The 27,140-nt window shown below is 36.8% G+C and overlaps 2 protein-coding genes across 2 annotated transcripts; both read right to left on the bottom strand.

Moving 5' to 3' along the window:
* Positions 1-9,660: 9,660 nt before the first annotated feature.
* On the bottom strand, positions 9,661-13,540 carry LOC137025312 (zinc finger protein OZF-like). The gene is made up of 3 exons (XM_067393315.1): positions 13,505-13,540; positions 12,799-12,946; positions 9,661-10,238 (listed from the first exon to the last, which is right to left on the bottom strand). Exons 2-3 carry the CDS (start codon positions 12,881-12,883, stop codon positions 9,661-9,663), a joined length of 663 nt encoding a protein of 220 aa, XP_067249416.1. The 5' UTR covers positions 12,884-12,946; positions 13,505-13,540.
* A 4,555-nt stretch (positions 13,541-18,095) lies between these two features.
* On the bottom strand, positions 18,096-25,708 carry LOC137025028 (gastrula zinc finger protein XlCGF57.1-like). Its single transcript, XM_067393040.1, has 2 exons — positions 25,087-25,708; positions 18,096-19,481 (listed from the first exon to the last, which is right to left on the bottom strand). Exons 1-2 carry the CDS (start codon positions 25,169-25,171, stop codon positions 18,571-18,573), a joined length of 996 nt encoding a protein of 331 aa, XP_067249141.1. The 5' UTR covers positions 25,172-25,708; the 3' UTR covers positions 18,096-18,570.
* Between the last annotated feature and the right edge of the window lie 1,432 nt (positions 25,709-27,140).

Genomic DNA, 27,140 nt, shown 5'->3' with positions numbered 1-27,140 from the left:
AATATTTAAAATATACAGAAAGGGCAAAGTCAGAGGACTAAATATGAGAACAACATTGTTCCTGAATTAACCACAATTTGATTTTTTTTTGGAAAGTGGCTAATGTCGGGATACATTTCAGATTATCTGGCAGAGCATTCCATAATTTTGCCCCTTTCACTGAAACAGCGACCTGTGCAAATGATGTTCTACGAAAAGGGATGTTACAATTGACTTTAGAAGCAGATCTGGTGGATCTAGTACTTTGCTGTCTTGTTATTATTTTGCAAAGCGGTAGTGGAGCAGCATCATTTAAGCATTTGAAGACCAGTTTAACCAAATGCAGAGAAATAAGATTAACAAAACTTAGAATCTTATATTTACTTTGAATTTGGCAGTGATGGTACCTTATTCTCTTCTTGTCCAGAACTTTCAAGGCTCGATTGTAAAGACACTCTATAATTTTGACTGATGACTGATGAGCTTGGGACCATGTGGTTAAGCCATAAGATATATGTGAAAGAATCATAGAATTAAAAAAAATAAAAGCACAGTCAAGAGTCAGACAGTTTCTTATCATCATAAAACAACTTAAATTGGCCCTAATAGTTTTACAGATTTTCTTAATATGACTTTTAAAATTCAACTGATAATCTATATTTAATCCAAGATACTTCACTTCAGGTACTTGTTCAATAAGTTCCCCATTAATTTTTATGTTCAAAAGTTGTGTTAAAGGTAGTTTTTGAATAGAAAAGCAGACAGAGTTTGTTTTTTTAGTATTTAAAGTTAAACAAGATGAAGCCAGCCAAGATGATATTCTTTCTAAATTAGTATTAAGTTTATCAGCCACAGAGATACATGTATCAGCAGATGCATACACCACTGTGTCATCTGCATACATCAGTAGACCTGTATCTGGACATACTACATCCGGTAAGTCATTAATATATAGACTGAAGAGTATGGGTCCCAAGATCGTGCCCTGAGGAATACCTGTTTTAATTTTAAGAAAAGTAGATCTCACACTATTAATCACAACACACTGTTCACGGCCCTTTAAATAAGATTCAAACCAGGACAATGTTTTTTTAGATAAATTGAACTTAGCTAATTTAGAAATTAATATATTGTGATTTACTGTATCGAATGCTTTTTTTAAATCTAGAAACACAGCACCAACTACATTTCCCTGGTCAAGTGATTGTTTGATATTTTCAATTAATAGACAGATTGCGGATTCTGTGGAATGGTTGTGCCTGAATCCAAATTGCAGAGGACTCAGATACTGGTTTGTCTCAAGATAGTGCATGAGTTGTTCTGAAACAATCTTCTCTAAAACTTTAGACAAAGCTGGGAGAAGACTGATAGGTCTATAGTTACAAGACATTTTGTCATCTCCTGATTTAAAAATCGGTATTACTAGAGCATTTTTCCACCCATCTGGGAATTGCCCAGATTTAATGGAGATATTAACAAGATTGGTGAGAGGCTGGACCAGAATGCTGCTATATTTTTTAAGAAAAGCTGTATCTAAATTAAAAATATCTTTTGAGAAGGTGGTGTTTAGGTCCTGTATAGCTTTCAGAACAGCTGTCTGACCAACCTCCCTGAGCTGGAATGAGTTATCTTGACCTTCAAGCGGGTCTACTGTTGTTAGGCCTATATCGTTACAGCATGGAAAGCTTGATGCTAGGTTATTAACAGATTGTATGAAAAAGTTATTGAATTCATTAGCAACTTGTGCATTATCAGTGATGGTGTGTTCACCCATTTTAAGTTCATATTTTGTTTGGGTGGTATTACCTTTTGGATTTAATAGGCTGTTTAATTGTTTCCACATTAATTTGCCATTCCCTTTAGCCTCTGTTAAAGCTTGAATATAATGATTTGATTTAGCCATTCTAAGTTCTTTGACAACTTGGTTACGCAAACCTTTAAACAGTTTCAAATCAGTGTCCCTTCGGGTCTTAATAAAAGTTTTCAAGGCAAGGTCTCTCCTTTTCATCAGCTTTCGAATATTATCGTTCATCCATGGTAACTGAAATTTTCTCTGGGATTTCTTTAGCTTTTTAGTGTATTTATCTACAATACTCTCAATAGTGGACATAAGCTTATTACAGCAATCGTTTACTTGATCATATTGTTGAAGCTCATCCCAGTTAACACCCTTTAACTCATTCTCAAATTCAGTCTGGTTTTTACGAGGAATTTCAAGTTTAAACAGGTACCGATTTGGATTTAAAAATCTAGTCATTCTTTTCTTTGTCAGTTTTCTTGCAATTAAAATCATATTATGGTCAGATAGACCAGTAACTAAATTATATGTTTTTATGATTCTGTCAGGTTTGTTAGCGAAAATTAAATCTATTAGTGTCTGAGTATTCCTGGTAATACGCGTAGGGGTTTCAATCATTTGAATAAAATCATGTTTGGATGCAAGATTTTTAAGTTTTTTCCTGCAGTGTTTGTCTATCCAATTTATATTAAAATCACTGAAGACAAGCACCTCATTCTTGTGCTTAAAGTTTTTAAACATCGCATCCAAGTTTTCACAGAGCGTTGCAGTGCATGCCGAGGGAGGATTATATACCACTAAAATATGAAATTGCATACTTTGCGACAATATTACATTAATACATAGACATTCAGTTGACATATCAACAGTTGGGTACATTTGCTTTGCGTTGAATGTGTCCTTAATATATATCAGTACACCCCCACCCCTTCCTACAGTTCGGTCCCTTCTAAAACATGTATACCCCGGAACATCAATTATGTTAGTTGGAATTTTATCATGCAACCAAGTTTCGCTAATACATAAAAAATCGATGTTGGACTCAGACAACAATATCCTGATCTCATCTCGCTTGGGAAATAAGCTTCTGATATTTAAATGCCCTCCTAAAATACCTTTAGGCTTTACCGTGGAATCCCAAACCACTCTGGCATGATTAACAGTCTGAAAGAATAAAGTTTGTCGCTGTTTAGTGAATGCTTGTGTTTGGATTGATCTTACTTTGTCGGGGACAGTTCTTCTTCGCCGGCCAGCACTGTTAGCTGAGCAGTTCAGGGCACTCGCAATGACCAACTTGTTATCCACCGTCGCACCGGCCCCAGTCAACCCCCCAACCGCGCAGGTCGGCCTCTCCGCCTGCTCCGCCGTCCCTCCAACGTCGCGGAGCTGCACGTTCAGGTCCCCGCGCCAGGCCCCGTCCTCGCCGGCGGACAGAGACCGGAAATCCGCGAGCACTCCCGGTAGCATAGAGCCGATCGAACCGGTGCCATCCAAGGCAAGAAACTCCACCCGCTGGCGGGGAAGGAGGCCCGCCACGCCGTCAACAGGTGCATCCACAGACCCACCCACAAGGCCTGGGCCTGGATTGAGCTGCACATCTCCCGCCAGCAGCACCAGGAGGAAAAGGTATGATACCGCATAAGATTTATTTACTTTAATGCGGTTGGAGTAACATATTGATGTGCGTAAAGTGCGCCTTGAATCCAAGATAAAAAAGGAGCGGTAAATGAGGAGTTGTCCGTATCCGAAGTTATACAGATATATTTTCTGGGGAAAAAAGCTTGGTATTTGATCATTTCCTATAGACTCTGGTTGGGTTCTGGGTTGTAAAAATCCAGTCATAGAGGCAAAAAATGTGAAAAATACCGCTGTAGTGCAAATGAACAGCAAGTAAAAACTCAAGTAGAGACTCAAATAGCATTGTTTGTTTGTGTGCTGTCTCTGGCGTTCAGGTTGTTTCTGTTCAAAACGCGCACATATACTTTGTTTTTTGTTAAATATCAGCGGTGATTGCGTCGATGTTAAAAGCTTGATCAACCAATATTTAAGATACATAGATCTAAAAAAGAGATGAGTTAATCCGAAAAAAAGTGCAGCAAACACGGAGCCCCACCAACCGTGTGTGCGCGCCATCTATTTGGATCTCAAATAGATGTGTGTTGGAATGTGTGTTTTGAGTTTTTGGTCCGATTCCTATATAGAAAAATCAGTCCCTTCCCTCCAGCCACATTTTGAGTGCAGCAGTGACGTCATGTGCAAACAACCTATTTTTCATCCTCAATGTCTTGACTTCAAGCTAACCGAGTTTGGTGGTGATCGGATTAATCGCGTAGGAAGAGTATATCAAATTTCCAAACAACTAATAATAGCCGACTTCTGTTGAGTCAAGTCAAGTCACCTTTGTTTCTTACTGTATTCATGGAGACAAGAGACATCGTTATTTTCATTAGCCGAGTAAATTTAGATTAGAACAACTGAATCACATGATCATCAAAAATATCACTGTGTTAATATTTCACTGATTACTCAATAGGTCAAAAAAATTTTCATAGACTATTTTTTATCCTTAGAAGGATGCAATCTAGCCAGCACAGAAGAATTTTTCCACTTGTTACAACACTCAGTCCTAGTGACTATTTCTATGTTTCAAAGTTAGCTTGTTAGGCCTGTATAAGAAATGTTAGTTCATAATTAATTAGTTAAAATTCCATCACAGGAAATTTCACAAATGGACTTATTGCACAGGTGGCAACCTATCACGGTACCACGCTTGAATTCACTGAGCTCCTGAGAGCGACCCATTCTTTCACAAATGTTTGTAAAAGTAGTCTGCATGCCTAGGTGCTTGATTTTATACACCTGTGGCCATCAAAGTGTTTGGAAAACTTGAATCCAATAATTTGAAGGGGTGTCCCAATACTTTTGGCAATATAGTGTATGTGTGCCTAGTTTGGTGAATAAACAACAACGCTGTACTGTGCGTTCAAACCATAGGTTCAAACCGCCGCTGGCGGGAGGGTCAAAGTAAATGACAAGTTGTGGCAACCAATTGGAATCCTCTCAAGTGAGGACCTCTACATTCCGATTGGTTGCCACCAGGGGTGGAAATGGAGGGTAACGCGGGGGGACGGCGTCCCCGGAGTGAATTTCAAGGGGGGACGGCGTTCCAGTTCAAATTTGGTTTCATTTTTTTATAGAAATGAAGGGATTTCTGTATTTACACTCAATAGCCTACGAAAACGAAACCGATTCAGCGCAAAAACATAGCACAATAAAATTGCATGATTAATCATAAAAAGATCGCAATCTGAATTCAAACACCCACGCGATCTTACTCGAAGTGGGCCGGTACGCACCGGTACTTTAATCTGACGCTTTGTCCTGCATACCGGCACTTCTCCCATGTTGCCCGTATACTCGATCTAACCACCACACCGAAACATAGAATCAGGCTGTTAATTAATTGTATAAATCGCGTGTTCGGAGCTTTTATAAGCATGAGTGGCGCACCGCACGCGAATCACCGCAGTTCAGGAGCTCGTTCACCAGCGCGCTCCAAAAGTGTGGTAAGATTTGCGCGAGCCGTTCCTATGATAAAATAGAACGTTCTCAATAGAATTCAAATGGGTTTCATTTGAATTCTATTCAGAATGTAGTAAAACGTTATGGAGAAAGTCATCATGATCTAAAAACAGCCAGTAAAAAGACTGATGAAAAGAGGGGAAAACATGATGATGATCCTGCAAGCTTTTTAAAATTCTCATGACCACCTTTCCTAGAATTTATCACGTTCTATTGTATTTATTGTGGTACATTTTAACTAACTTGTTCAAAAATTTATAATATATAATCTATTAAGGCAATAGATTTAAAAAAGAGAGAAAAAAGTTAACATTGCCCTAAGCATGCAATGAGGAGCCATCAATGGTCTAGCTTTAATGATATCCTTTACATTGTAACAAATGCTATGCTTAAACAATTACAAGAACTACTTTTTCATAAGGCCAAGCACAAGCTAGAATCATGGATCTTCTTGAATTATTGATTAAACATTAGTTTTCCTCATGTGTAAAATGTGTTCTGCTAATATGACAGATATGCCCATTAGGAAAAACCTGGCTGTACTCCAAGATTCAACAAGTTAGGTATAAGAACATTTTAAGTAGTTTAAGCACTTTGTAAACAAGTAATTGTTACCTATAGGCTGTTACTTTATTGCAGTTGTGTTATCAACCAACTTTGCATGTGTGGACCATTTTGCAAAAATAAAGCAACAAACAAATAAATAAACCTCACGAGGTAGCAAACCCAAACTCCTCGCAACCAAGGAAGACAACCAGTCCCCCATCCCAAACGGAAGTGAACAAAATAGAGTAAATTACCCTTTGAAAGTAACTTGATACTCCAAATAAAGATTGCATCAATTACATCGTTACACCAGTAGGTGGCGACAAATGATTGTTAAAAATGTATTTGTCATTGATTCATTCATTACAAAGAATTGTTCAAAAATGTTGATTCATCTATGAAACAAGTGACATCTTTATAATTGAGTCATTGAATCATTTATTCAAACCGATTTTTATAAAATAATACATTATTATTATTTTTTTTTTTAGTTGTCTATTCAGAATCATGGGAGAATTGTGAAGACTATTTAAAAAAATTTTTTTAGAATCTTGCAGCTTATTGAGTAAAAATCAGCAGTTGAAATTATTTCAGCGAATATTAGAATAAAAATGCATGTTCAGGTAGCAATGTTTTTTTTTGTTTGTTTGTTTTAAACCTCTATGGTCTATGGTAACATCCTCAAAACAAAAATTTTTATAAAATGATAAACATTAAATTTCAACCCTTTTAACCATTGTTTAAGAAAAGGGATGAGTGAATATTATTATATTTACATTATTATCCAAATTATTTTGTTTTTTAGAATGCACATCAGCTTCCTTTTGCATTAAAACTGGATTCCCCTTTAAATGTGTAATTGTTGTTTTGCAAAGTATACTAAACTGAGTGGTAGCCATCCAAAACATTCAGTTTTCTTTAACCTGAGGACAAATGTATTTAAAATGTTTGTGACCTGTTCAATTCGGTCTGCACCACATATGCAAATTCCTAGACAATGTATCTTTAATTTGGCCAAAATCAAACAGGTTATTTTCTCCAAGCAAAGATTCTGTTGAATGAACATGTTTGTGCCACACCACACAATTCATAAATGTTGTTCATTGACCTTTCAATGTGCTTGCTTGTTAATTAAGAAAATATTGTTTGGAGGAAACATTAAATAGGCCTGTTTAATGTTAGCAGATAATATAATTGTATAATACTTTATATTTAAATACATCTGAAAAGTCATTGAAGGTAAAAAAAAAAAAAAAAAAAAATCCTTCCCATATAGAGTCCCCCCAGTGAATCTCAGCCATTTCCAGCCCTGGTTGCCACTGAACCGCGTCATAGCTCATTACCATTAAGTTGACCTGACTTCAACTCTCCTTGACGCTCTCACCGTCCAAGATGCGCCGCTCTCGCCGGAGCTCGCCACCAGCTCACATTGAAAATGAATGAACCTACTGTAACCGTGTGTGTAAGTAGGTTCAGTAGGTTACTGAAAGGCTGAATATGTACCTTAATGTCTACTTCTAATTTATTACTTTAACAGTTCTAATCAAGAGCAAAATAAAAAATGTGTATGTATATTACATGATAAAAATGTTGTATTTTTGACCAGTTTTGAAGTTTTATTACATTTCTGTTCCTCATATCTACCCTTCTGATAGGATCAGTATAATCCAGATTTTTTTGGATCAAAGATATCCCAATCTTACTAAAAAGTTTTAAACAACACAAACTGATGATTTTATCCAGATCGAAACCAAGATTGGATTTTGTAATCTAATTTGATTTCAGAATCCTTTTTTTTTTTTTTTCGTTTTGAACAACCCATTTTCAAGATTTGATTGGATCAAATTACTCAGATTACTTTTGAACAAATGGCCCCTGAGAATCTTGCTGCACTGGTTTGGTTCCGATGATGCCAAAAACCTAGTTCAACGACTAGTTCAAAAAGTAAGTTTAAAAAAAAAAAAAATAAAAAAAATCCAAACTACCCAAAAATTTCACCAGAGTGAGATTAAATACGAAGACAAAAGATTATTAAACACCGCTGTAGCGCCCCCGTCAGGCCGATCGGGGTGAGCCTTGTTTATGTTGTAGGTGGTGTGAGTACTACCAGCCCACAAAGTTTCAGGTTTCTACGACTTACGGTTTGGTTTGCCCCATCACTTTTAGAGGAGAATGTTGATACACCCTTGAACATAGACATCATAATAAATACTAGACGCTCTATTGGTGTTACACACAGAAGGGGACGGAGACACAGGTTAATCGTATATGATGTTTATTGAACAACCAGAGAGTTATAGCAGAGTGCAGGTAAGTGAATGCAGATAAAGTTCTTAGCAGATGGCTATCAAGGCAGTGATACTTGTCTTGATCTTCACTCCAGGTTAATGCGGATGCAGACAGATGTGGAACAGATGATTCACGGAGGAACTCACTGAAGACACAGAGAACACGAGGGATCTTGGAAGACAATGGAGACAGGTAAGTAGTCCTTAAGGTAAGCATAACAGTAAGTATGTCTTAATGAGACCGGACAGACTGAACAAACTACAGAGTGGCAACTCAAGCCGCTTGTTTCTGCTTCTTCACTTGTGTTTTGATCAGGAGCTTCAGTACTCTTTCAGAAGATGCACAATAGCACCCCCTACTGTATAACAGTGAAAACACTGAAAGCCAAAAATGTCTGTCAATGATACAATGATAGAACAACAGAATGAACAGTGAAAGTAACAGAAGCTTGTACAAAACATTTATCAGGCATAATTAAGCATGAAAATAACTGAAGGAAATACATATTTGCTAGCTAAACAAATTAAACCAATGAATATGATTCATATTCTTTTGGCTTCTCTACCTGTATTTTCATTGCGTTTGTAATTTTCAAATATATTATAGTATCAAGAGGTACCAAATATGAAAAGTATAATAATATTAATTATTTATTTATCTCTAATAATATTATTAATAGGTTTAATTTTTTTTTTTCAAACCATACTTTGGATTTATTGGTGACATTTTTACATATAAAACAGTTCTTAGGACTTTTTATTATCTGGAATTAATTTTTATTTTATTAATAAATAGGAAAACTTAATATGAAAAACTTTACATGTTCCATTTCATTTATTTTATATTTTTTGTAAGTACTAAGCTTGCAGTTCACATGTAAAAATTTGTATTTCTGTGAGTAATGACATCACAAAAATATATCTGTATTTTTTAATAACACTGAGCAAAATTTAATTGTTTTTCCCCACAGTCAACACATAAGTGATTTTTGAAATCGTGTTTTTTCATGTTTAATACTGTAAAGCTGCTTGATTTAAAGCAATCTGTATAATTGTGTATGTGATGTGACTGGGGAGTTGAATTGCTGATCTGGTGCAAACAAATCCACATCACTATATTCTGAAGTGTTCACAGCTACACGTTTCCCACCACATTTAATTTGTTACTGAAAGAAAAATGCACAGCACATATTTAAACATTCATATAAAAGTCACTCGAGATGTTCACTTAAGTCTGCTGCCACTAAGCGAAGACTGGAAAAGAACTTTGCAGTAAGTATATCAGGGCTTTCAGGGCTGGTACAAGACCTCTCTATAACAAAAACTCTTATGTGAACCTTGAGGTTTACTTTGTTTCTGTTATTTTTCATTGATGGCACATGAAAGGCTTCTCTCCCGTAAAAGTTTTTACATGAACCCATGGTTTTTCTTAAACTCATTTCACACTGATGACAAAAAATGATTCTCTCATAAGTGAAGGCCCATGTGGTACTTTAGGGTTTCTTTATATCTAAAACTCTTTCCACATCGATCGCATAGGTACCGATTATCTCCAGTGTGAATTCTCATGTGCATGTTAAGACTTCCTGGTTGGTTGAAACTCTTTCCACAATGATGGCATATGTAGGGTTTCTCTCCTGTGTGAATTCTTATGTGGGCTTTAAATTGTCCTTTGTAACGGAAACTCTTTCCACACTGAGGGCATGTGTAGGGTTTCTCTCCAGTGTGAACTCTCATGTGGTCTGTAAGGTGTCCTTTTTGTCTGCAACTCTTTCCACACTCTTGGCAGGTGTAAGGCTTCTTTCCCCTGTGAACTCCCATGTGGACTTCAAAGTATTTATGCTGACAGAAACTCTTTCCACACTGTTTGCAGATGAAATCACTGCTAGTTTCTGTATTTTGAGCTCTTTTTTGTGAGGAAGTCTTTTCAGTCAGTGAGGAATTAAAATATTTTTCTTCAGTTTTGAAATCATGCTGTTTCTCATTCAGATCTTTCTCTTTCATGTCATTCAGATCTTGATCCTCCTCTCTCAGCACCATCAGGTCTAAAGGAAAAAAAAAGACAAAAGTTAACCCAATTTTTCATGGCATGGTAATGTGTATGACAATGTTGATATGTTTGGTAATGGCAGAATAGATCTACTGCTGCAGGTTATTGCTACTGCAGAGCAAGTACAGGACTTCCTACTGCTAAAATATACACAACACACTGCTGTGAGCAATTAAGAGTTGCTGCTGCTGCTGTACAATATAGTGTACATGAATTACCCCCCAACAGAGCAGGTGACATGAAATTTGAACAATGCAAGCCAAGTGTACTGTATGTCAGAAAATCCCACAACATGCGGGAGGCAAATTGGCGATGGGCCTTATTTGCCAAATGGCTTAACTCTATTGGCCTATGACTGTGCCTGGGCTAGCACGCCAAATGGCTTAACTCTATTGGCCTATAACTATGTGTGCCTGAGCCAAAAAGCTCAAACATATTCAAATTAGAACGCACATTTTGTGTGGCTTTAACAAATGATAACATGTTGCAGGCTAAACCAGCTCGACAGGTAAATGAAAACCTCAACCTTGGAAAAAAAGTGTTGTTGATATACATTTTCTCATGATCATTTTCTCATATCAGCTATGCTTAGTCGCAGTAATCTTACATAAATGGCTTGCTGCTGCTGTATAACTTCATATGTATTACTGCTGCCCTAAGCTGAATTTTGCTCCTACATCCAATATGAGACAATAAACACCTGTCTTAAACAAATAAGCATTGTTTGATTTACAAGTCATTAACATTAAAATAACTTAATAAAATTATTTTATTATATCTATTGTCTAAGTTAAATTTCTATGAGTTACTACTTGGCATTTCATATCTCTGTCCCATGCAATAGTATGGGATAAACACTTATTCAATGAATGACATAGCCGTAAGAGTGTCCAAAACAGCTAACTAATTTCAGCCTGTAGCGGTCTCACACTGCAATGAGTTTCCTTGTAATAGTAGATAATCCAAGGCACTCGAATCAAGCGAAAAGTAATGTTAAAAAGCCTTTATTTCATCTTGGCTGTTACTTAAAAACAGGTGATACACACAAGCTGCACACCTACGCGTTGCAGCTATTGCCTTTTTAATCCTTAAAAATTTTTTCACTCCTGTTTCCCTGAAGTAGCATAACCAGGTGATTGTTATTAGACTAATTAACTGCTGCTCAAGATGAACTTTCAATGTGTTTGCTGTTCACACCCTGACGAAGGCAATCACCGCAACGCGTAGGTGTGCAGCTTGTGTGTATCACCTGTTTTTAAGTAACAGCCAAGATGAAATAAAGGCTTTTTAACATTACTTTTCGCTTGATTCGAGTGCCTTGGATTACCTACTATTACAAGTAAAAAAATTTCCCTCGTATCCAAAGAGCACCGAGACTGAATTGCAGCACATCTCTTGCATTATCTTTTTGTGCAATGAGTTTCCTTTTTACACGCATGTTGTTAAAGCAAATACGTTTTGAGCAGTAAGCGATTCTGACTGATTGAGCACTCATGATCAACTACATGTCTGTGATTGGCCCCACCGCTGCAAAACACGCTGTAAACAGAAACGACTGACATAGATACCCAGAAACGACTGACATAGACGCGCAAAGATACCCAGTGGATTGTTTGCCAAAATTATATATTATAATACAGAATCAACTGGGGAGCTCTTAATTTGGTTTGAGTATTGGACTGTCTTGCACAATCTAGGTAAGTTGACATTATAATTATCATTCTGCTTGACAACAATGATGTCTACTGAAATAAACTGACAATAAGGTATTCCACATTAGCAATCGCTGTTTGTCCTGTAGTTATGAAATAGAAGTACGTGAGCAGCTGCATTCAGCAGAATTATATACTAAGTAAATAAGGTGAATAAATACATTGTTTGCATTTTAATTCATACTAATGTTCACATAGCATGATTGACTCACTGGCCAACACAAAACTCAGCTCACTCAAATTAGCAAACACATACAGTGTATGCCCAACGCAACTTCTACTAGTGTCCTATTGCTGTTGTTTTCTAACATGACATTTTGAATTTGTTGTGCATCCTGTTGCTGAAGTACAAATAGGAACTGCTGTAGCTCCATAAGCACTCTGACGCCGGAAGTGATCTCTCGCATTCATTGTACACGCATGAGACATCAGACATCACTTCCAGCATCAGAGCTTGTTTTCAGATCTCACACACCAGATGCTCAAGGCAGTTGGACATAGTGGTGTTTTAGAGGTGAAAAATTATTTAAATACTGTTCTGTTTCTCACACAAACCAATCGTTTTGTTTCTTAGGACATCAATGTGTCGTCATGGGTTGCAGGGTTTAATTTGGATTTGTCTGACCATGTTTTTTCTGATCTTCTCAGGTTGGAGGCAACATTAGTATTTGGCTGATCATGTGATCTCAACATCGTCTTTCCACATGAGGAGACCCAAATAAATAAAACCACTTTAATTAAGACACTCATATGACATTATTCAAAAATATCATTAATTTCTATTTAGCTATACATTTTAATGAGGATCAAATGACTGAGTTCAGCTTTGAGAATTAAACTGACCTGTTTGTTCCTCAGTTTCTTCATGTTTCACACTGAATGTTTCTTCAATCTTCACATCTACATTCTCCTCTTTAATAAACTCCATCTTTATAATAATGTGTCACGTGAATCTCAGTCGCTTCACCAGGAGTTTTTCTGTGTGTTTGTCCTGTTTAAGATGAGAATAATTAACAGAAAGAAAAATAAATCCACACTAAATCTCTGGGTGTCTCCATCTGCTCTAGTTCACTAGTTCAGCACACTGGTAAGAGAGTCAGAGTGAGAGTTAATGGACTTGATCTGATTAAATTAAAAATTAAAAACTTTAGAAAACTAGAATTGCAAATCAATAAAGGAACAAACTATACAAACTCTATATTTCATATTATTAAATGCCCTGTAGTTTTAATTAACATCATCAGTTTGTTTGCTGTTGTTTTATATTAGTTTCACATTAGTTTGTTTATTTGGTTGAATTGACTCGGAGAATGAGAGTCTTTTCAAAAGAAAATGAGTAATAACTATAGACTAAAAAAATAATAATAATAATTTAATAATAATATGTGTGAATAAACTTTATTGACAAAAAAAATGTTCATTCTTGTTATTATATACACATTACAGAGCTACATTCAATGATAATAGTAATACTAATTTTACAGTTGTCTATAAACTGTCTGAAAAAGTTGCATTAATTTAAACACTTTAAATTAATACAAACACAAACCTTTCTTCAGTCGAATAACATCAGATGCAGCAGGAGAGCGACGCAGTTTTTTGACGTCACACCCCCGCACCAAAATAAAAGTCCTGTCTGCACGCTAAAACAAATATAAATCTACATAGGCTACAGAAAATACATTCAAATGTTTATTCATGGGATGAATCATAGATTCTTAAAGTTATCAATACCAAACCGTTTTTCAAGAGTTTCTGGCTTATATCTAAGCAAGTGTGAACTGCTCTCAGTTCAATAATCTACAAAGCACTGATACTCTCAGTCAAGAATAAAGTCAAAATTCTTGGTCTTCATATTAAAAGGTTGTAAAGAACTTTGATTGCAGAGAGATCTAACTATTAGAAATATCCATTTATTCCATCTCAATTTCTCCTCAGAATATTGAGGAAATAAATAAGATCAGATTTCAACTTTATTTGGTTAAAGTGCATGACAGTAAAGGATATTACATTAATGGGTGATTTAATACAATTCATTTTGTTTGTCTGAATGGAGTACTTAAATTAAAATGGTTAAAATAATTTGCTTTTTGTTTGTTTGTTTTTCCCCTTCATTTTCAGATATGTCCCAGCAAGTTGCTTTCAGTTCAAACAGCTAAAACATGTATTTTAGTCTGTGAAACCAGGCACAGAAGTATATTAATAGTGAAATTAAAGATCTGAAAACAAAATCCCCACAATATCCAGTTACAGATGTGAAGACCAGGAGACTCTGAATCTTCAGCTGGATTCTTTATTGAGATCGTACTGCATTTCGCTGCAGTCATCAAGTCTGACTAAAAATGAAACATTGTAGTTTTATATGTATTTTAGGAGCCTGTCCTTACAAGTGAAGAGAAAGAGCTCATGTCACAAGTATAAAGCATAAACAAGGCATGAAAAGGATGTAAGCATTTCTTTTATTTAATCGCTGCCCACATCCTTTACCCCACATTGTGGATCCTGTGATAAAAATATTTTATGTAAACATGAAATGTACAGAAAATGCAGACTAAGGATGCTCAGGTCAAAGACCATGTAGGCTTACCCAAAAAGTGCATAACACAGTAAAACTAACAGTCATATGTTTAGCTTAGATCATTACAAACCAATAACCAGAACAAAACACATTAAAGAAGACTTGAGTGACAATCATTTATAACTGTAAGAATTAAATGTGCATGTATCTTTCTATTCATTGAGACTCACTCGGTTGTTGTGACCAGTGATCTCCTGGCCATAACTAAAACTTCATTTCTGCAAAGAGCAACTTGGAAGTCGTGTCAGGTATATGCTGTGCAGCTTCTCGATGGGATGCCGTCATCATACTTCAGGGAAGTATTGGACTGTATTGTAAGTTTTCAGGAATTCAGGGAATTAACTCAGTATTATATTAACAATTAGTAGTTGTTTAAATTCTTGTTACGTACAGAAGGGGACTGAGACACAGGTATAACGTTTAAGAGTCTTTATCGAACAACCAGATGAGAATGCAGAGTGCAGGTGAGTGAATGCAGGTGAAGTTCGTGACAGATGAAATTCTTGTAATTGATACTTCAATTGATACTTTCCCAGGGATCGTGGATGGCAGGCAGACGTGGATCAGACGAGACACAGAGACACTCACAGAAGACGAGGCAAACACTAGGGAAAACACTAAACTTTTTCTCTCAGAAAAGTTTAGTGTAGCATTCACTCACAATGAACTTATTGCTAAACGTTCATTGCTAATGATTGTGCCAATGTAGTTTACAAATGGTGTTAAAAAATATTTACAGCTGTTTGGGGATTATTTTATGGCACCATTTCTTTTTTTTTCTTTTTTTTTTACTTTACAGCAGGTTACTTAAAGGCTTAATATGGTAGCCTAATGCCTACTTCTAATTTATTACTTTAACAGTTAAACTAATCAAGAGCAAAATTAAAAAAGTGTGTATGTATATTACATGATAAAAATGTTGTATTTTTGACCAGTTTTATTACATTTTTGATCCTGAAATCCACCCTTCTGATGGGATCAGAATAATCCAGATTTTTTTGATCAAAGCTATCCCAATCTTACTAAAAAGTTTTGAACAACACAAACTGATGATTTTATTTAGATCAAAACCAAGATTGGATTTTGTGATCTAATCTGATTTCAGAATCCCTTTTTCCTTTTGAAAAAAACATTTTCAAGATTTGATCCAATCCGATAACTGAAATTCGTTCAGATTACTTTTGAGCAACTGGCCCCTGAGAGTCTTGTTGCACTGGTTTGGTTCCAATCGGGCCAAAAAACTAGGACTAGTTCAAAAAGTAGGTTTTTCAAAAAATACCCGAAAATTTCACCAGCGCAAGATCAAATCTGAGGACAAATTATGGGAAATTTGTCCATCTGGAGCCAAGGATTCCAACGATATAACACAATTGAGCCTACGCCTAAGGGTTTAAGGGCCAGAGATTTCATACTTTTCACCACTGTAGTGCCCCCGTCAGGCCGATAGGGGGGAACCTTGGTGACATTGTAGGTGGTGTGAGTACTACCAGCCTTTAAAGTTTCAGGTCTTTATGACGGTTTGGTCTGCCCGATCACTTTTAGAGGAGAATGTTAATACGCGCTTTCTCTGCTCTTGACTGAATAACTTTTGTAACAATTTAACTTTTGTAAATTGTAAGCATTAATCTGTATTTAATTTTTACACTGAAGACTATCCATTGTTATTTTACATGTGATTACTTCCATTTCTGTAGTATTTCTTACCTAAACATTACTGTTATACCCACCTGAAAACTTAAAGCCTTGTTTATTTCATCTCTCTCGTTATACTATTGCATTTACTTGTGCTGCTGTTTGCAATTTGTTTATTTGTTCTTATTTTATTACTGACTTTCTGGTTCGGCCCAGGCAATCGAACCAAGTGTGAAAGCACCCTTAATGTTGGCAGGTTGAACTACTATTGGTCCGTGGTGATTATGTAATAGGTAGGTGTCCTCTGGGGCTCAATCTTCTTTAATTAGGGCTGATTTATAGTAGAGTTAAGTTTTTACACCATGTTAGCATCATGGCTATTTACATGGCAAAAAAAGGTCAGTATCATCCATAAAATTTACATTATATAAAACACTTCAACTTAACATAAGATAGAAAATCTAAAATACATTCAGGTGGTACATTTTGAAATATTCCATTCAATCATGTTTCTGAATAAAAGCGTTTTCTAGCAGCATCATAAAAATTACAATTCAACAGAATATGCTTAATAGTCAAAGGAACTTTACATGAGAGACATAAAGGAGGAACTTCGCCTATTAATAAAAACCCATGGGTAAGTCTTGAGTGTCCCAGCCTACACCTAGTGAAGACGACTTGATCATGTCTTGATTTGAAATTATGGAAGGTACTTTTTATACTATTATTTCATACAACTTATTTTTTATTCTCATGCCATTCTTTCTGCCACTTGTTAGTGATATATAAATTAATTACTGGTTTAAAATCAGAAGGTGGTATTTGACAGTCTGATATTTCCAGGTCAAGCGCATCCCTGGCAGTCGTGACTGCTCTCTCGTTACCATTAAGTCCAATGTGACTTGAAACCCAGCAAAAAAAAAAAAAAATTAAGCTTTCCTTCTTTAAAAGATTGAATATAGTTCAGATTTCAACAATTATGGGGTGATTAGTCTTTAAGGATTTAAGTGCTTGAAGACATGATCTTGAGTCAGAGGCAATTAAAAAGTCCCGTTCTTGACCCTTCTCAATATTTTCCGGAACCAGAAGTAATGCTCGAGCCTCAGCTGTGAAAATAGAGCCTTGTTCCAGAATTCAAATGCCATATTGTTGATCTCCTATCACTGCTGCTGCCGATACACTGTTATTGGTCTTTGATCCATCTGTAAATGCAGTTCTATGTAGCGGAAATGAAGATCTTAGCTCTAAGAATTTCTGTTGGTATTCAATTGGATGAGTTTCTGTCTTTTTGTGCTGTTTCAGAGTCCAAAAAATGGTTGGCTTTTCCAGAGTCCAGGGAGGTACAGGGCATTAAGAGCCGTTTTATATAATCCATATAATCTAGATGTGGATACATAAACCAAAAGGTCTAATATATTTTGGTCTAACTTAATATAAGTAAAGGCGTTCTGGTTGGAATACCGAAAGATAAGATGGATTATTTCAATTTGCCTTAAGTTTGATTGCATATTGCAAGGACAGCTTCAAACTGGATTAAGGGATAATTTTGAAGGGATGATTCTCCATCTTCTATATAGAGGCTTTGTATGGGAGTATTCCTTAAGGCTCCTAAGGCCAAACGTATTCCTTGATGACGTATTTTATCAAGTACTTTTGTAATAAGATACCATTGCCAGTCCACACACTATGCTTCCATATTCCAATCAAGATCCTATTAGAACTCTGTAGAGGCGTAAGAGCACAGTAGAATCTGCACCCCATTTTGTTTTAGTTAATACTTTTAAAATATCCATAGTTTGAGCATTTTTTCCTTAAGGCTCTCATACATGGAATAAAGTTGAGAATAGAGAATAAAGATGTTGAGAACGGAGAAGACAAAAGTGCATGCACAGTCTTTGATTTATAGTAGAGTTATAATTTTATTCACCATCTCTGTTTTTTCATGTTTAATACTGTAAAGCTGCTTGATTTAAAGCAATCTGTATAATTGTGTATGTGATGTGACTGGGGAGTTGAATTGCTGATCTGGTGCAAACAAATCCACATCACTATATTCTGAAGTGTTCACAGCTACACGTTTCCCACCACATTTATTTTGTTACTGAAAGGAAAAAGCACAGCACATATTTACACATTAATTTAAATGCAACACTCGAGATGTTCACTTAAGTCTGCTGCCACTAAGCAAAGACTGGAAAAGAACTTTGCAGTGAGTATATCAGGGCTTTCAGGGCTGGTACAAGACCTCTCTATAACAAAACTCTTATGTGAACCTTGAGGTTTACTTTGTTTCTGTAAGTCTTTCCATCGATGGCACATGAAAGGCTTCCCTCCGGTATAAGTTATAACATGAACCCAAGGTTCTTCTGTCTTATTCCACAATGATGACATATAAAACCGTTCTCTCATAAGTGAAGGCTCATGTGGTACTTGAAGGTTCCTTTATATCTAAATCTCTTTCCACATAGATCACATATGAATGGATTATCTCCAGTGTGAATTCTCATGTGCATGTTAAGGGTTCCTGGTTGGTTGAAACTCTTTCCACACTCAGAGCATGTGTAGGGTTTCTCTCCAGTGTGAATTCTTATGTGGGCTTTAAATTGTCCTTTGTGACCAAAACTCTTTCCACACTGAGGGCATGTGTAGGGTTTCTCTCCAGTGTGAACTCTCATGTGGTCTTTAAGGGTTCCTTTTATTTTGAAACCTTTTCCACATTGTTGGCAGGTGAAAGGGAGCTCTCCTGTGTGAATTCTCATATGGTCTTTAAGGTGTCCTTTTCGTTTGAAAGTTTTTCCACACTGAGGGCAGGTGTTAGGCTTCTCTCCAGTGTGAACGCTCATGTGGACTTTAAGGTGTCCTTTTCGTTTGAAACTTTTTCCACATTGTTTGCAGGTAAAATGGCTCTCTCCAGTATGAACATTCACGTGGCCTTTAAGGTGGTCTTTACGTTTAAAACTCTTTCCACACTGAGGGCATGTGTAGGGTTTCTCTCCAGTGTGAATTCTCATGTGGTCTGTAAGGTGTCCTTTTTGGTTGAAACTTTTTCCACATTGTTGGCAGGTGTAAGACTTCTTTCCATTGTGAACTCCCATGTGGACTTCAAGGTTTTTATGCTGACAGAAACTCTTTCCACACTGTTTGCAGATTAATTGACTGATAGTTTCTGTATTTTGAGCTTTTTGTGTGGAAGCCTTTTCAGTCTGCAAGGAATTAAAAGATTTTTCTTCAGTTATGAAATCATGCTGTTTCTCATTCAGATCTTTCTCTTTCATGCCATTCAGATCTTGACTATCCTCTTCCAGCACCATCAGGTCTAAGGCAAAAAAGACAATTAAAAGTAAACACCAGTTTAAATGGCACAAAGCAACAGACATTAAAAGTGTATTCATACTAGGCACAGTTTCCTTCTACCGTGCCCTGGCGATTGTCCCCACTCCCCCGCTGACCCGCACTCACATTGCACTAAACGCTCTGGCCGGAGCACACTTGTGTCATTTATGATGCAACTTTTTTGTTTTGAAGGAAACAGAAAAGCATTTTTGCAAATATACTGCCAAATAGATTTCTGACAACTTCGTGAGTGTTTGGCATGGTAATGTGTATGACAATGTTGATATGTTTGGTCATGGCGGAATAGATCTGCTACGCTGCTGCTGCTTTTATTGCTGCTGCTGTAGGTTATTGCTACTGCTACAGAGCAAGTACGGGACTTGCTACTGCCAATACATACACAACACGCTGCCATAAGCAAGTAAGACATGCTTCTGTACAAAATAGTGTACATGAATTACCCATAGCAGATCTATACAGGTGGAGCTGGGGAAGGAGGAGGGTTTCTGAAGCATGCTGCACTGCTAAGGCAATGCTACCAAAGTATTTTGAAGTTTGAGCACACAAGCTCATTGGCTATCGATACAGCAGGAAACAATCATCCGTGTCCTATATATAACAATGTGATGAGCAGGTTGATTTAAAGGACCTATTAGCCTGTGCCATCTAGAACTTTGTATTTCTGTCATGACAACTCTTGGAGTGTTTGGCATGGTAATGGGTAATACAATGTTGATATGTTTGTTCTTGGTGGAATAGATCTGCTGCTGCAGAGCAAGGACAGGACTTGCTACTGTTAAAACATACACAACACGCTGCTGTGAGCAAGTAAGAGATGCTGTTGCTGTACAATTTCGTGTACATGAATTACCCCCCAACAGAAAAGGTGACATTTGAACAATGAAAGCCAAGTACTGCAGGAAGCAAGATGATGATGAGCCTGCTTTGCCGAATGGCTTAACTCTATTGGCCTATGACTATATCCGCTTTTCCACTGTCGGGTCAAACGGTTCTTAGAATGGTAAGGAATGGTTCCAGTTGTGTTTCCACTTGAGTCTGGTACAGCACGGAACGATTATAAACCGTTCTCATCCCAGAATTCTCAGCAAGGTTGTCTAAACGTGCTGAATCATGTTGGTAGAATACATGAAGTACCATTGCTACTCAGGATTGGTCACTTGTCTGTTGCATGGCTACCAGTTCCTCAAAAGCTGGCTAAGCACTCTATGAGCAACGCAAACACAAATTATGTTGTGTAAAGAAACCCCCTACAACCACCTAAACATAGTAAGATGATATAGCATCATTTGATAACTGTCATGTTCATCATTTGATAATTGTTAAAGTAGAGGTCATTTGGACAACAGATGAATAATTGAGAATGACTCTAAAGTGTTCATCCGAAACCAGCTCAAAACACACACAAGTAAATGAAAACATCAACCTTGGAAAAAAATGTTTCTACAGTGGGGAAAATAATTATTTGATCCCCTGCAGATTTCATAAGTTTGCCCACTTACAAAGAAAGGAGTCTATAATTTTTATGGAAGGTTTATTGTAATGTATAGAGGCAGAATATCATCAAATTTATCCAGGAAAAAAAATATATAAAAGTTATAATTGATTAGCATTTGATCAAGTGAAATAAGTATTTGATCCCCTACCAACCAGCAAGAATTCTGCCTTCTTTTTTTGTTTATGTGCCCATGTCGAACACATATTAGTCCCGTCACTTTAAGAATGTACTCTTAATTCAGCTCGTTATGTGTATAAAAGACACCTGTCCTAATAATCTGTATCTTCAATTTAAACCTCTCCACCACCATGGGCAAGAACAAAGAGCTGTCAAAGGACATCAGGGACAAGACAGTGGACCTGCACAAGCCTGGAATGGGCTACAAGACCATCAGCAAGAAGCTTGGTGAGAAGAAGACAGCTGTTGATGTGATTATTCGGAAATGGAAGAAACACAAAATAACCCTCTGTCTGGAGCTACATGCAAGATCTCACCTCGTGGGGTAAGGATGATGAAGAGAAAGCTGAGGGATCAGCCCAGAACTACACGGAAGGAGCTTGTAAATGATCTCAAGGCAGTTAGGACCACAGTCACTAAGAAAACCATCTGTAACACACTACGCCGCAATGTATTGAAATCCTGCAGTGCTCGCAAGGTCCCTCTGCTCAAAAAGGCACATCAGGCCTGTACAGAAGTTTGCCAGTGAACATCTAAATGATCCAAAGAAGGCTTGGGAGAAAGTACTGTGGTCAGATGAAACCAAAATTGAGTTCTTTGGCATCAACTCAACTCGCCATGTTTGGAGGGAGAGAAATGCTGACTATGACGCCAAGAACCCCATCCCTACAGTCCTTCCAGCATGACAATAGAGTGCCCCAGGGATGACGCGTTTTTGTAGGCCAACCCAAAAGTTAGCAGCGCACGGGTTCCCTCGGTTGAAAGCCTATGCATTTTTCCCCAAAGACTTTTGGAAAATCGCAGAAAATAAGCTCTGTGTTTAACAAAGCAGTCCCTCCAGAAAAACGCGATTATGCGATCGCCTGATTTCATGCATCAGCCAAAGTCCGCATATTTATGCGGGGGTCGCATTTTTTCAAATACGCCACACTTTCGCTGCATAAATTGCCGATTTCAGCAAGCAAAATATATGCGGGCTAGCATGATTTCATAATCCCTGCATTTTCGTTGCAAAAAAGTCACATATATCTTAGCAGAAAGTTGAAAAATGTTGCGTTTACTTCACACTAGTAAAGCGCCATTATTTACCCCCTATTGCCATGGGAACCTTGTGAAGTGACGTAATTACGCGACGTGAACATCATCTGCAAACCATGAAACCATGATGAAGCACACAAATCATTCTCATTTGCCAATAAAAATAAGCGCAAAAGACCGCGCGAAGCAGTTTCCCGGTGTGTTACATGACAGTGGGGGCAAAATATTTTGCACTCCGTGCAACTGCGTGTTGACGCTGGAAAACCACTTTCACTTTGCCACCGCCAAGGATGGCTAAAGCAGCAGCGGAAGCAGGCAGGAAGAAGCACACATTTTTAAAATATTTTATTTATTCATTTTTATAGTTGTTGGATATTAATAATAATATGTTTATTTTATATAGCACCTTTCTACAAACTCATTCCTTTTGTAAAGCTACAGAACTTGTTTGACTCAATGTTTTGTAAGTTTGAGCCATGTGTTAATTAAGGTCTGAAATAAAACAGAATGAGAACTTAAATATTCTGTGATTTAGTATGCTTGCTTATCATAGGAAGAAATAGGAAATTACTCTTTACATTAAAGTAGTAGCCTAGTGAGAACAGGGTGTTGGGGGAATCACCTTTTATTTTTTTCTGTTTTTCATCAAACCACAGTTTTTGCAAGTTCCCGCAATTTCATCGCATAAAATTGCAAAAATATCCATTGCATTTTTTAAGAAAACGTGCCGCAAAATCAAGCATTTTATCCCGCAACAATCACAAAAAAATTCTGCGTTTTTCTGGAGGGACTGACAAAGGGTTATGACACTTACACGTTTTGTCTATCAAGATAATCTTTACAAGTTAACACAACATTTATAGATTTTGAAGCCTAAATAAAGTCATCAGATATAAAAGGCTAACAGTAGGCTATAAACGGACTACAGCACACCATGGTCGCGGATCAACGTCACCACCACCAAACTTCCTCAAGCTTTATTTAGAAAACAACTTTATTTATAAACATGCTCGCTGATTATGATCTGTGCTGTTATGAATACTTATCCACTTTTTCATGAGAAATGCTGTCCAAATGTCCCGTTTTTAATGATGACGTCTAAAGTCCCCGCCAAAGGAAGTAGTACCTTTTAGCAATTTGTTAGTAACCGCCGATTTTAAGACGCAGTAAAAGTTTAAAAAAATCACAAGTGGGTTATAACTGGTGTGTTTTATGTCATAGATCAAAACGTGAAAGTATTTAGAGGCTTTGTTAACCACAGACCTTATTTCAGGCAATTTAGCAAAAACCCATTCAAAAAACCCATAGACTTTATGGTGATTGAACTGGAAGTCCTAAAATGCTAACTCGCTTCCGGGTTTTGCCTACAAAATTGCGTCATCCCTGAGGCACTCTATTACCCAAAATATTCTGCCAAGGCAACAAACGAGTGGCTCAAGAAGCACATTAAGGTCATGGCCTAACCAGTCTCCAGACCTTAATCCTATCTAAAATCTGTGGAGGGTGCTGCAAGTTTGAATTCGACAGAATTCTTAGAAACTTCAAGGATTTAGAGAGGATCTGTAAAGAGGAGTGGATCAAAATCCCTCCTGAGATGTGTGCAAACCTGGTGACCAACTACAATGCAGTCGTAAACATTGGACAACACAGTTCAATTGCACCAAGAGTTCTACAGAAAAACAGCAGTTTATGTACATGGCTGCCCCTGTCACATTTTACACAACACTACAAAGCAAGCAGGTCTTGCCTTTGCCGAGGTAAGAGTGTGGGGCTGGATATTTGAAAAGAGTTACATTATAAAAACCTCTAAGGGGATGTTCACACAGAAAAACAATGTAAAAGTAGCACATTGGAATGGAAAAACACATTCTATGTTAATGTGCTAGATGGACATGCAAAACGGTTGCGCATTTTAATGGTAATGAAAGGGTTACTCAGTTATTGAAATGTCTTACCTTCAAAATGCCATATTAGTCAATTAATTAGTATTTAACCAATTTTACTGTCTTTGAGTCCATGTGTGCTTTTTTTTCTCCAAGTCTAACTCTTTGGACAACAAGACAGTAAAACGTCCATTTCTGTCAGTTTTACAGCACCAAAGGAACACTGTTGTGTTTACTTACTCGCAAAATCCTGTCATCGGCACTGTAACGATGGACAAAACATGATAAAAACTTCCAGATCCGCAATTAAATGTTGGATCATATGCACACCGTCAATCATCTTGAAATCACACGATTTGAGTCTACCACTTGGTTCTTCTGTGAACTTAGATGCTTTTGCTGACAAAGGTAAGTGGCATTTAGAGGTTTCTGCAAATTAACCAGTATTTCTGAATGAGCTTACGCTGGGTTTTAGCGAATATATAAAAATATCAATACAATGTAAAGTATTTGACCTGGCTCTTGTTATAAATTTTATTTTGTTACTATGCTTTTTGTCATCTATTGTACAAGCAGGATGTGTAATCCTAATTTAAAATGTAGATTTAAAAAATGTACAATGAAGGAGCAGACCACACATGATAGGGGAGACCATTCCGAAGCCTGGGCCCAGCCACAGAAAAGACCCGATCACACTTTGATTTGTAGGTAATTAATGTCCACTGTGATTGGACAGCTGAGTAAAGTGACAGTGATGAGCGCTGCATTTTACCCAAAGTTAAACATTCTTCAAATATCAGCAGCTGGTAAAAACGCTGAAGCGCTCAGTGTGAAATGTCCACATGAGGTGACCCAAAAACCACTGTAATTAAGACACTCATATGACATTATTCAAAAATATCATTCATTTCTGTAGATCTGGACATTTTAATAAGGATTAAATGATTGATTTCAGCTTTGAGAATGAAACTGACCTGTTAGTGTCTCAGTTTCTTCATGTTTCACACTGAATGTTTCTTCAATCCTCATGTCTTCATTCTTGTCTGTAATAAATGCCATCTTTATAATAGTGTGTCACATGGATCTCAGTCACTTCACCAGAAGTTTTTCTGTGCGTTTGTCCTGTTTAAAATGAGAATAATTAACAGAAACAAAAATAAATCCACACTAAATCTCTGGGTGTGTCTCAATCAGCTCTAGTTCAGTAGTTCAATGCACTGGTGAGAGAGTGAGAGTTAATGGACTTAAATCACCTGATTAGACTAAAAACACTTTAAACTAGAATTACAAATGAAGAACACAAATTAATACATTACACAGCTGAACATCGGAATAAACAACATCATATTTTGTTATATTAGTTTCACATGTGTGTTTGTTTACATTTAGTTCAATCGAACCCTTTTCTGTTAGTAAAGCTTATTCACAGACTACCCTAACAAAAACAACGTTCATTCTTGTTATTATATACATTACAGTGCTACATTTAACAACAATAATAACCATTTCACAGTTGTCTATAAACTGTCTAAAATGGTTGCATTATTTTAATCACTTTAAAAGAATACAAACACAAGCCTTTCTTCAGTCGAATCACATCAGATGCAGCAGGAGCGCGACGCAGTTTTTTGGCGTCACACCCCCGCACCAAAATAAAAGTCCTGTCTGCACGTTAAAACTAATAGAAATATACACAGAAAAACATTCATATTGATTTATGGGATGAATCAGAGATTCTAAAACTTATCAATCCATACCGTTTTTCAAGAGTTTCTGGCTTATATCTAGTGTGAACTGCTCTCAGTTCAATAATCTACAAAGCACTGATATTCTCAGTCAAGAATAAAGTCACTCTTGGTCTTCATATTACAAAGGATTGTAAAGAACTTTAGAATATTTTAAACTCATTAAAAATTTGTGGATCAAAATTTAATTTTTGATTACAGAGAGATCTAACTAATAGAAATATCTATTTATTCCATCTCAATTTCACCACAGAATATGGGAGCAATAATTAAAATAAAGTTTAATACTTTATTAAAATGCATGAAAGTAAAGATATTACATTTATTAGGGATTTAATACAATTGATTTTGTTTGCCTGAATGGAGTCCTTAAATTAAAATGGTTAAAATAATTTCTTCAAAGTGGTAATTAACTCTGAATAACTTGAGCGTCTTCCCTGTTTTCTCATATGTATCATTTTCCTTACTAAGTAAGAGGCTTCAATTTTGAAGACTTCATCTTCCAGAGGTTGCATTTGTCACATTTGTTAAATTTCAAATTTGTTCAGCCAACTGTAGTAGCGTCGTGCTCACACACATTTAGAGGGATGTAAACATTCACAAAAATGAACGAGGAAAAGTAGAAAGGTTTACAGTTTATGAAGAGCTCTAAATTAGGAAAGCCCATCTTCTTCAGAGTTGTTCAGTACGTTTGTACACCAACTTTCATTCATTTAAAAGCATAGTCCCACCACCTTTAGGGCAACTGCAGAAGCACTATGCTGGACAGGTTCTGTAGGAAAGCGAAGGGTTTTGTTCGGATGGTACATTATGCATTTATATTTCTGATGATTATTTTGTGATGTAGTAAATCCTGACCTTTTCCATCATTCCAGTTGCTTTGTTAAATGTTTCTTCTGACTTCACGTCAACAGTGTGAACAGTGTGGCCCATTAACACCAGAATCTGACTTCATAAACCACTGAACAACAGTCTGTGAACCAGGACATATGTAATGGATTATGTAAGTATTATTATTATTTTGAATCTCTTACTTGGAGTACATGGTACCAGCAGAGAAGAAAATCAGAATTAAACTTCATTCAAAGCATTTATTCCACTCATCTTTGTCAACTATGAAGCACCTTTAAAGAAAGAGAAAAACTGACCTTGTTCAACACTGCTGGATCCAATCCAAAAGTGGATCCACCAATGAATATTCCTTATTACCTTGGTTTCTTAGGGAACACAGGTTGTAGCTTCTGAAGTGCAAGCTTAAAGGTTTCTTGGGTCCCACTGCTTGA

The sequence above is a fragment of the Chanodichthys erythropterus genome, chromosome 8, assembly GCF_024489055.1.
Source record: "Chanodichthys erythropterus isolate Z2021 chromosome 8, ASM2448905v1, whole genome shotgun sequence".
Classification (NCBI taxonomy): Eukaryota; Metazoa; Chordata; class Actinopteri; order Cypriniformes; family Xenocyprididae; genus Chanodichthys; species Chanodichthys erythropterus.
Note: the sequence above shows the minus strand (reverse complement) of the source record. Positions and strands in the feature narration are given on the sequence as shown.

Excerpts from the sequence above, each read along its gene's own strand:
- LOC137025028 (XM_067393040.1), bottom strand. The coding sequence starts at position 25,171 with ATGGCATTTATTACAGACAAGAATGAAGACATGAGGATTGAAGAAACA. Across the intron at positions 19,482-25,086 it reads AGAAACTGAGACACTAACAG|ACCTGATGGTGCTGGAAGAG; the intron begins GTCAGTTTCATT and ends TTTTTGCCTTAG.
- LOC137025312 (XM_067393315.1), bottom strand. The coding sequence starts at position 12,883 with ATGGAGTTTATTAAAGAGGAGAATGTAGATGTGAAGATTGAAGAAACA. Across the intron at positions 10,239-12,798 it reads AGAAACTGAGGAACAAACAG|ACCTGATGGTGCTGAGAGAG; the intron begins GTCAGTTTAATT and ends TTTTTCCTTTAG.